Source organism: Acartia tonsa, chromosome 8 (assembly GCF_053477335.1).
Source record: "Acartia tonsa isolate MP-2025a chromosome 8, ASM5347733v1, whole genome shotgun sequence".
NCBI classification, from domain to species: Eukaryota; Metazoa; Arthropoda; class Copepoda; order Calanoida; family Acartiidae; genus Acartia; species Acartia tonsa.
In genome coordinates this window covers 24,970,802-24,981,519 of record NC_137267.1, presented here as the reverse complement: position 1 = coordinate 24,981,519, position 10,718 = coordinate 24,970,802, and the positions used below count along the sequence as shown (strand labels likewise).

The following is a 10,718-nucleotide window of genomic DNA, read 5'->3' as shown; positions in this document are numbered from 1 at the left end:
TGATAAATATTTTCTTGATAAAACAAGTTTGATGCAACACATCATAGACCACAAGAGGTATATGTAATTGTATACATGTGATATTTGTAAAAAATCATTTTCCTCTGAAGCAAACTTGAAAGCCCACTCGAAAATGCACTTATATATGAATGGAGGATGTCAAAAGAAAGAAACAGAAACAAACATAATTTATTTGATTGATTCTGCTAGTGAATTCTCTAGTGATATATGTAAAAAGACCTTTTCATCACAAACTAATCTTAACACTCATAGAAAGATGCACATCATTCTATATGAATATCCTTCAGACACTACTGGTCTTGTCATTAGTTCGGGAAAATCTAAGGAGATTGATGAAAATGAAGCCCTTATAGATGAACCTGATTTTATAATCAAGGAAGAGATTGAATCTGCTATTGAATTCTCTTGTGATATATGTAAAAAAAACCTTTTCATCACAAACTAATCTAAACACACAATTTTCACATCATTCTAAATGAATGTCCTTTAGAAATTATTCTGACATAAGTTCTGAACAATTTAAAGAGAAAGATGAAAATGAAGCTCTTAAAGTTGAATCTGATATTATAATCAAGGATGAAATGGATTTCAAAGATGAAAATGACTCTACCGTTAATCCTCTTTCTACTTCTATGGAAGATGGTGTTGAATCTATTTTTGATGAAATCGCCTAAGAAGCAGAAAAATGGTTCTTTCACTCAACCCTTACTTCTTATTTTTAAAATAAGACATTACTCAACCCTGCGAGACCCTATCATTATTAATATGTCCAAAGTTGGAATTTTTTTTATTTAAAAACTTTTTTTGCATTTTGTTATTTTACTTTTTATAATTCTCTATTATTTGAAATTGTATTTCTATATTTTCACCACTTTTAGTTGTAGATTAAGACAAATTAGATTTAGATGGTATGTATTTTTTATTCATTATGAAGAAGCATAGTTTTGTTATTTTATAAGAAAGTCACAGGATCTGTGTATGTCTATCTATGTGTACCGAAGGATCTCGATAACCGCTGATATTGTTCTCCTTTCTAATGTATCTTCTCAGGTCCTGGCAAAGTTTATATCTATTTTGGGAGAAGTACCACAACCCTCACAGTAGAAATCGCCCCTAGAAAAAAATCCCCCTCACCCTTCCTTTTCTTTTCTATGTCCCTAGAGGATTCTAGGGGAGTTGTAAATAAAGTAGCAAGGTTATTTTGTCTGTAGCTTCCTATTTTGATAACTACTGAACTCATTGAGATCTAGGAAAACTGCACATAGGTGGTTTTGGGATGTTAAAATTTTAGATTTAAGTCTTGGGCATCTCCCGAAACTCTAGGGGCGTAGCTGCTCTTACTATAAAATTAATAGGGTCTGTGTGTGTCAATCCCGGAGGATCTCATTTACCGCTGAACCGATATGGTTCTGCTTCTCATAGGTCCCGAGAATGTCTTAACAAATTTTTTAGGGTAGGGAGCTTAAAATTTTATGGATTATATACATTTTTTAATAAAAAGACAATAATATTCTTAATGTTAGACAACCCATGAAATTATTTATCACATCATCTAAAAGTTTTTTTTTCTAATGAAGTATTAAATACTAGTAGGTATATTCCCTGAAGAGTAGAATCCGATCGGTTCAGTGGTTACCGAGATCTTAAGGGACAGACAGACGGACGGACAGACATCGTTCTACTTTGTATTATAGATAGTTAGCACATATCAAACACTTTTCTAAAGTCAAACCAACGTTAACTTTGTTTAGTGAGACTTCTCCAAAATAACAGTTTGTACTTTTCCTTATATGAAAGTAACATGATCTCTGTTTGTCTGTACAGAAGGATCTCGCTAACCGCTGAACCAATATGGTTCTTCTTTAAAATATAGTTTCTAAGAGGTCCTGTGAAGGTTTTTAACTACTTTTGGGGGGAGTGTCCGTACCCAAAAAAGGTCATTTCTTCTTCTTGAAAATAAAATAAAAATAAGGGGGAGCGGGCACAGAGGCCTCTAGGGGCGCGACAGCATGTTAATAATATTTTAGAAACACTAAAAAGTTACAAACAGAGCTCATTGCATGGTAAGATTGTCCCTCTCGTAAAGACGTATGAACATAATAACATAATAATCTAAATATTGAAAAGCCTGGCTTTTATTTTAAGGAAGTAAAAAATGCACATTATACCAATATAAATGATTTATTGCTGATAAAAATAATTAATTTGGACATAATGAAAGTATTTCTCATATGTCGTCGTCTAAATTATCCAATTCAAAATGAGAACACCTGAAATAAGAATTAAAAAGGATAATATTAGAAATGTTTTTAAAAGCGAAGCTTTTCTATAATTAGGGTCGGTCCGTCACAGACGGATAGCTTTTTTTCATTAATTTGGGCATATTAGAATTGTCCTATCGATTTCAAACTTAGCATGGCGATTCCTTTAAAAGTTAGGTACGATTTAGAAAGCGTAGCAACTATATAATTATTACCAGAATGTCCGTACGTCCATTTCAACATGTTGATTTTTTTACCGTTTGATCAACAAATTTTTATGTGATCTAATCATCCGATTGATCTGATTTTTGGTAAATTGATTCCTTAGACAAGAAAGTATAATATTATAAGCGAAGCAACTCTAAAATAAAGTCCTAAAAATTTAAGTACATATTTCCATAAACATTATCCTATATCAGGAAGTTTTTAAAAAAATTTACTTACAATTTTGCTTCGTTTCTTATACATTTATATTCTAATTATTCAGTTCTGACACTATACAAGTGTTAATGTCCGTTTGTCCTACCGTTTTAGTGCATCGCTTTTATGTATGTTGTCATCCTTGTTAGAAGATATTTATATTCAGTCTGTTGTAATACATTTTCTAGTGAAGATTCCCAAGTTCAATAAAATCTACTTTTTTAGTAACCTTTTCATCCATATTAAGTAGTATGTGGTTTTATAAAATTAGAAGAAATGTTATTTTCTCGGCTGTTATGAAAGAAAGAAAAAAAATCCGTCTTTTATGATGTTGCTAATTTTATGATAGAAATAAGATTTTCTAGGCTGCTAGATGTTAGATGTATGAAATATCTTTTTCCGAAAACACCAAGACAAATGATCTTGTACTTTCTCTCAAAGAGCTTAGCGAGGACAGAGCCCCCTTTCGAAAATAAGTTCAAAATAACCAAGGAGATACTTTTATGTATAACCTATACCTGAAAAGATGAAGATTGAAATTAATTGTTCACTTGCACCGCTTAATTCTGTGTTACATAGTTCTAAAACAAATATTAAAATATATTAATAAACCATCAAATAATACTATCAAAACCGTTGTCCTTTATAAAAAAAAAACGTACTACTTCTGTAGATGAAATTTATATTTTGAAAATATTAAACCCACCAATTACGATTTGATTGAAGTACCCAAAACTTATAGGCCGGCCAACAAAGCAAATAATAGTATTTTAAACTTTGGGTACAAGTATAATTTACTGTCTAATGTTCCTCCCCTCAATACATAATTCAGTATGTAAAACAGAGTAATGACCTATATGACTCTACCCTGAAAAGTAGAGCCCAATCGGTCCAGTGGTTATTAAGATCTATAATATTGTTACCTGTCCCACAGTAGCACAAAGTTACTCCAACATCAACCGATCTTTTAGGCATAAGGGACACTGTTACAGCCTATAAAGATAATTGAATAGTAAGTTATATTGCTTTTTGTAGATATCCTAAACACATTTAGGTGCAAGATTAGTTTTTTATATTTTGATTTGGGGTATCTATAATACAAAGTAGAACGATGTCTGTCTGTCTTTTTGTTTGTCTGTCTGTTTGTTTGTAGCGAAGAATCTCGCTAACCGCTGAACCGATCGGGTTCTCCTTTACAGGGTAGCTTCTCATAGGTCCCAGGAAGGTTTATAACTATTTTCTTGGGGGGTATGACACCCCCACCCCCCCCAAAAAAAAATTTATTTTTTAAAACTAAAATTTAAATAGTGGGGTCGATAATCCCCCCACCCCAAAAAAAAATTTCTTCCTTCCCCCCAATTTTTTTAAAATTTTCCTTTAAATCTAAAATATGAAAAATTGGTTTGATCAAACCTCTTGAGGCAAAGCCCCTAGAGGCTAGGGGCGAAGCCGCTAGTAAATAAAAAAGTGTTACGAAGGAATGATTTACAAATGTATGCAGGGATTAAAAACAACCTTTTTAATAAAATGGAGGTTTATTTGAAATGACAAAAAAGCTTTTTATAAAACTATCTTTCTATATGGAAACTATAGGAATAAATATAGAAGATATAGATCTCTAATCAACCAAGGAAAATAGTATAAGAACAATCCGGCCATGTTATTATTAAAAAGTTATAGATTTGGTGGGAAAGTGTAATTATTACATCCTTTATTTGCTTTATGGGTCAGCTGTAGATAGTCGAATTCAAGCTTTCCTTGTGCATTATTGGATCTTTGCTATCTAGATTACTTTAGGCCTTCTTATGCAGCTCATAACAATGTTCAGAAATAACATGTTAGTTCAGCTGTTTGGCAGCTAGTAGCTTTTTGGAGGTAATCGTTCCCAGGAACATTTTACCGTGCCCATTTTTGTTACCTGGCTTTCATGAAAGCACTGGTTGTCATAATCATAATCAGTTCCAGCACATCCTCGGAATGTTGGCAACTGTGAGTCATAATCTCCCTAGAGCATAATACATTTTATAGTATCGTATTATAGACAGCTTTCCGCGAATATGAAAATGAAAAATTAAAAGATTAAAAACAGTTTTGTTAGCCCAATGGCCTGCTCTAACAAATCTGGTATTTTTATTTTCATTTTATTGTAGAAAATTGCCTGTAATGCAATGCATGATTTTTCAGTTTGGCTTAGAACCCCTTATAATCCAGAAGATATTAATTAGTTTAGAGGCTATACTAGAAAATATATTATTTTTTGTCTTTTTTTGAACAACCTGGGTGACTGGCTTACCTCAGCTTGATAGCAATGTTTAACATTTGGTCCACAATCTCTGATCCACATTTCAATGTCAAAATATTCAACTGCTCGATTCTAAGTGTAGATTCATACAAATAGAATAATATCAAATAAACATGAACTTCTATGGGGATTGATTAACTGGGTGTACCCCCCAAAACCTCAGAAACCCACCCCCCTCCAAAAAAATATATATATATAATAAATGAACAGCTTGGTATAACAAATAAAAACATAATAGAACAACTCTTAAAGTCTCATTAAGCTTCCGACGGACTTTAACCAACTTTTATTACAAATGTAATAAACGAAGCTTACCTCCCAATTTTTCCAGTCAGGGATTGCTGGTTTCCTTGCATTGGTCAGAGCACCTGTTTCAAAAGATCAAAGTTGCCAACTTTTGAATTTTATTATTCCCCTTTTTAACCAAAACAAATAATGCGTTCAACAGAAAAAGTTTTAAAACAACTTTTTATTATATGGGTGATTTCTCTTGGGAGGGTTGGTACTCTCCCCCAAAATAGTTATCAAATCTTTCCAGGACCTATGAAAGGCTACCAGGTAAATGAGAACTATATCGGTTAAGCAGTTAGCAAGATCATTCGACACACATGTATATATTTTGATATATTTTATATAAGTATTAGACGGATGATATGGTATAAAAAATCGACACATTTTGATGAAATAATGAATATATGAACTTAAAAACTATAAATCCAAAAGATTGGCAACCTTTCCTTGTATACTTTCATAGTCCGACTCATAGATCAGAAATCCCTAAAAGTGGTAATAATCAAAGGTGGACTATGTAGAATATAGGACTGGCTCATGAACCTTCTGGCCGTAAGGGTATCTGGCTGTCTTTTTGACTGTCAGGATACCTGTCTGTCTTTGTGTATGTGAAGGTATCTGTCTGTCAGAGTATCTTTATGTCGGTGAGGGTATCTGTCTGTCTTTGTGTATGTGAGGTTATCTGTCTGTCAGAGTATCTTTATGTCTGTAAGGGAATCTTTTTGTCTGTGATGGTATCTGTTTGTCTTTATGTCTGTAAGGGAATCTGTATGTCTTTATGTCTGTCAGGGTATCTGTCTGTCTTTTTGTATGTGAGGGTATCTGTCTGCCTTTATGTCTGTCAGGGTATCTGTTTGTCTTTATGTCTGTCAGGGTATCTGTTTGTCTTCATGTATATCAGGATATCTGTCTGTCTTTATGTCTGTCAGGGTATCTGTTTGTCTTTATGTCTGTCAGGGTATCTGTTTGTCTTTATGTATGTCAGGATATCTGTCTGTCTTTATGTCTGTCAGGGTATCTATTTGTTTTTATGTCTGTCAGGGTATCTGTCTGTCTTTATGTGTGTAAGGGTATATGTTTGTCTTTATGTCTGTAAGGGAATCTGTTTGTCAGAATATCTATTTGTATTTATGTCTGTCAGGGTATCTGTCTGTCTTTATGCCTGTCTACCTGTTCTAAATTCCATTTCGGATTGAGAGTTTTTACAAAGGTGACAACTTCGTCTGCCTCTTCTACTGTCGGCATAGAATCCAGTAAAAGATCCCTGAAATATCCAAAAATGTCAAAATTATTGATAATTATCCCATAATATAAAGTAGTGAAGTTTTTTGTTTAAAGTTTAGATCTCAATAACTACCAGGACTCGGCGGCCGCGAAGAAAAATCAAATTCGAATCCGTTTTGATGATTTGAATTGTTTGTTTTTTTTAAATGGGGATTGCCATATTTGGGTCAGGTTTAGACTTCCAGCTTATTTTTTAAAAATTGTAATATGTTGATTTTTCTGAGTCTTACAGGCGGCTGATGCGCAGCTGCAGATCACTGGTAGTTTTAAGCTATTTTATGTTTAAATTAAGAAGTATATGGTTTAAGGCTATTCCTCTAAAGCGACTGTCGGTAATGCGAAAGAGGGCTAGAGCTAAAAATAGTAAAGAAAAGTTTTGCATTATACTTTTCATGATATTACGGTTACCTACCTGGTGAACATAAAGGGAACATTTTGTCCCGTCTGTGTATCCATCTCAAAACAAGTATGGTTGTACATTTTGTAGCCAGTCTTCACACCAGGTACAACTGTTGTGTTGTACGTACCACGCTGAAATTGGGTTTTTAAAATGTAAGCGATCACATTCACCATAAATATTAGTTTTGAAATTAAAGTTAATAAGTGAATACCTGGAATGCTTATATTTCATTATAGGATGTACTACAATAGGATATTTTAGTATTTAGGTGATATAAAATGCTTTGTTTAGTTCAAAAAAAATTCGCTTTATCTGGAATACTCTGCCAGGTTTGCAGATAGGTTTTTAAATGTAGAATGTACTCGAAAAGTAAAACAAGTAACATTAATTCTAGATGAACAACTTAAAATGGGAGAAAATATATAGTAAGGTTTTGCAACTAAAATAACGTGGATGACAATATGCACAAATGCGACACCTAGTAAAATAGGCTTTAATCTCAAGCATGAAGAAGTCTAAAAATCCAGAAAATATCTTAAAATTGCTTAATTCCAGGGTACCTAATGTGACCATTCTTACGTTTAAACACTTAATATAAGGCATTCTTAGTACATGACATTGTGCTTATTCGTACTAAGAATCACCATAAAAAAGTAAGCTAATAGGATAACTAAATTATGCAAAAAAGATTAGTTTAAAGAAAAAAATTTTAAAATATAATTTTTATGACAGACTCTCTGGTAAAGGATATGGAGTACTTTGCTTTTAAATTGTACTAAACTGTTTCAGAATTCATCTTGCAAAGATTAATATCGATTGGACAATTCTAATTTGCTTATCCCATAGCTATTTTTTGTCAGAGAGATATTTGAAAAGAACAATTGATCTAATGTTTTCTTATTCATTGCTTTGGGGGAGGGAGACTAGCCTATTTTTTTCCTACTTGACCTCGTTCTAAGCACAAAAGCTCAAAATAAACACATAACCAAACAAGAATAAATTGGTTTCTAAATTTTATGCAATTTGTAATTTTGAAACCTAGGATTAAAAAAACTTTTTATTTAATCATCCTTCCTGCTCTAAGTTTTTCATCTCTAAGAATTATGTGAAGAAAAAAGGAAAGTTCATTTTGCAACAAGAGAATTTACAAATTTATCTTTTTAAAGAAAAAAGATGAAGAAATTGAATAATGAGCAAAAAATGCGTGAAAAATACAACAAGAATGACCAGTAGCGAAGTAGAGTAATGAAGGATATCAACAAAGAAAGTCAAGAGAATTATCTTGAATTATAATTTGTAAGGGGAAAAAATAAAGCTACATGTCGTTTCATCTTTAGACACAAAAGTGCCATAGCTCGACAGGAAATTTAATGTCATTACCACCCCTTCTCTTACTAAAGACCACAACAATTCATGACAGAGACTTTAAAAATCTACTGTTGCTATCTTAAGCACATGATATCATTACTATAACTAGAAGGAATGCCTTGGCTCAATAACAGATGCAAACCATTACCATGCAAAGACAATACCATTTTAAGACAAAGGAAGTGCAAATAAAGAGTTTGTTGTTAAACAACTAATACCAGAAGCGTTTACTGAGAAATGTTGACTTGTTTTAGATAGTGTCAGAGCTGGTCAAGAAGGTAATCTAGTCCAGGCATGTTAACTTTGCAGTTTCCTTACCACGCAAGGTAAGTTAATTTTACCTACCTTGTCCAGGTTTGGATCGTATTCCTCCAGGCCACAGGTATAGCACTTGATCCTACATAGAAAAACTAGTGGCTACGCCTTTAGAGGCCTCTAGGGACACTAGAGGTTTTCAATTTTATTTTTAAAAAGTTAAAAGTTAATAAAAAAATTTAGGGTTTCATCTTTTTTTGAAGACGATTTCTCTTGGGAGGGTGGTGGTTCCCTCCTCCTTATAAACCTTCCAAGGACGTAAGAAAAGTTACACTTAAAGAAGAACCATATCGGTTCAGCGGTTAGCAAGATCCTTCGGGACAGACACACGGAAACAAATTAAGTTAGTTTTATATAAGGATAGATAGATAGTCAGGTATATCCGTTAGGACAAAGTAGTAGAACTTTTTGTCAGAAGCTATAAATCTGTGAAATTGTAGGTCCGATTGGGTGGTACTTTTCAGGGAAGCTTTATAAATGTCTTGGTGTAGTTTAATGATATTTTACGGAAATGTAAAATTATTAAGATTGTATTTTACGATTTGATAGATTTGTGCGCTACAAAAAAATGAACTTACCCATTTGTATATTTGAGGCATAATAAGGCTATAAAAGATACAAAACTTAATTTTAACATCATTTTTATATTCACAATATTTTTTGTATCATATTTATGGTTATTTATTAATGTTCTCAAACCACGGGCAGTCTGCTTTCCACTGCACTATTAATATCAAAATAATGAACAAGTTTTCTGTAAAAAAAATAAGGGTAAATATATCTATAATACAAAGTAAAACGATGTCTGTCCGTCGGAAACTTAAGATCTCGGTAACCAATAAACCGATTGGGTTCTGCTCTTCAGGGAATATACCTTCTAGTCCTGAGTTGGTTTTAAGCTATTTTTTTGTCTTGTAGAATGACTTATAGACAAACGGACCAAGTAAATTATATGCCTTAAGATTTTTAAAAGATATTTCCCCCCTCCACCAGATTCATTTTTTGTGGAGGGGGGGGGGGATGTTAACTTAATGTGTTTACCCAAAAAATTTGGGGGTAGGGGTAAATACCAATTCCCCCCCCCCCCCCCCCCCCACCGTAAAACCTTGCAATTATACATCCCTGTATCAATTAAAATTGTGTTAGAATCGTCTCCAAGGAAAGCAAAATGTAAATTTAAAGAACACATCATTAATTATTAATAAATATGACCATGAATAATATATATGATTCTGATGACCATAACTACGTAGGCATGCACAATTTAGTTATTTCTATATGGATAGGGAGGGAGGGGATAATGGGATGTCAATTACACCCTTTTTATAACCACATTTACCTATTAGTTGACTCGAAAACTTTGGGTACTTCTACTTAAATTTGATCGGTTAATTTAGAACTAATAGATTTAAATCTATTAGAAGGATTAATCTTGTTTATAATCATTGGGCTGTTCGTAAATTTACCCAAAATTTTGTTATCCCTTTATATCCCTGTATTCATATGGTCTTTTTTTGGATCAAGTCTGAATGATAAAGAAGGTCCAATTTTGATGACTTTAAAGCGCAATAAAACAATTAAACACTCCCATCGCCATCATAAAAATAATAGATTTATTATCCTAGATGGAAAATCAGACACTATAATCTAAAAGGAATTTTTTGCAGACATAGATTTCTGTCTATAGTTAGTGAATTCTATAGTACAATTGGGATATTTCTTAAGGAGAATATTTCCTCCTTTATACCCCTAATCCAATATCTTCCAGGGAGGAAGGGGACATTGGGCTGTTTATTACAATAGTCCCCAAAATTTTATGATAACATTTTCTTATTGGGGACTTTTATTGAATTTTAATTGGAAGGTTATGAAATAAGTTGAGAGACCAAACGTTTCAACCACCAACTGTATTCTACAGAAGGGGTAATTTTGTGTATTTTCATTGGGGATGTACACTAATTAATCGGCTATTGTCTTATCCCTTTAAATCTCTGAATTTCTTCGAATGAAATCGCTTCTGTTCAGTGTGATAATATTACAGGTTGTTTCCAGAGAA

General features: G+C 32.8%; 1 protein-coding gene across 1 annotated transcript; it reads right to left on the bottom strand.

Moving 5' to 3' along the window:
* Positions 1 to 2,186: 2,186 nt before the first annotated feature.
* Positions 2,187 to 9,382, bottom strand: LOC145326353 (uncharacterized). Its single transcript, XM_080169662.1, has 11 exons — positions 9,241 to 9,382; positions 8,693 to 8,744; positions 6,992 to 7,110; positions 6,466 to 6,559; positions 5,744 to 5,781; positions 5,320 to 5,374; positions 4,996 to 5,076; positions 4,621 to 4,707; positions 3,626 to 3,695; positions 3,221 to 3,283; positions 2,187 to 2,291 (listed from the first exon to the last, which is right to left on the bottom strand). The coding sequence occupies exons 1-11, from the start codon at positions 9,300 to 9,302 to the stop codon at positions 2,263 to 2,265; spliced, it is 750 nt and encodes a 249-aa protein (XP_080025788.1). The 5' UTR covers positions 9,303 to 9,382; the 3' UTR covers positions 2,187 to 2,262.
* Between the last annotated feature and the right edge of the window lie 1,336 nt (positions 9,383 to 10,718).

What these genes read in the sequence shown, in the direction of transcription:
- LOC145326353 (XM_080169662.1), bottom strand. Translation starts at nt 9,302, where the DNA reads ATGATGTTAAAATTAAGTTTTGTATCTTTTATAGCCTTATTATGCCTC. An exon ending in CTGACTGGAAAAATTGGGAG is followed by an intron (nt 5,077 to 5,319) that starts GTAAGCTTCGTT and finishes ATCTACACTTAG; the next exon opens with AATCGAGCAGTTGAATATTT. An exon ending in AACATTGCTATCAAGCTGAG is followed by an intron (nt 4,708 to 4,995) that starts GTAAGCCAGTCA and finishes ATTATGCTCTAG; the next exon opens with GGAGATTATGACTCACAGTT.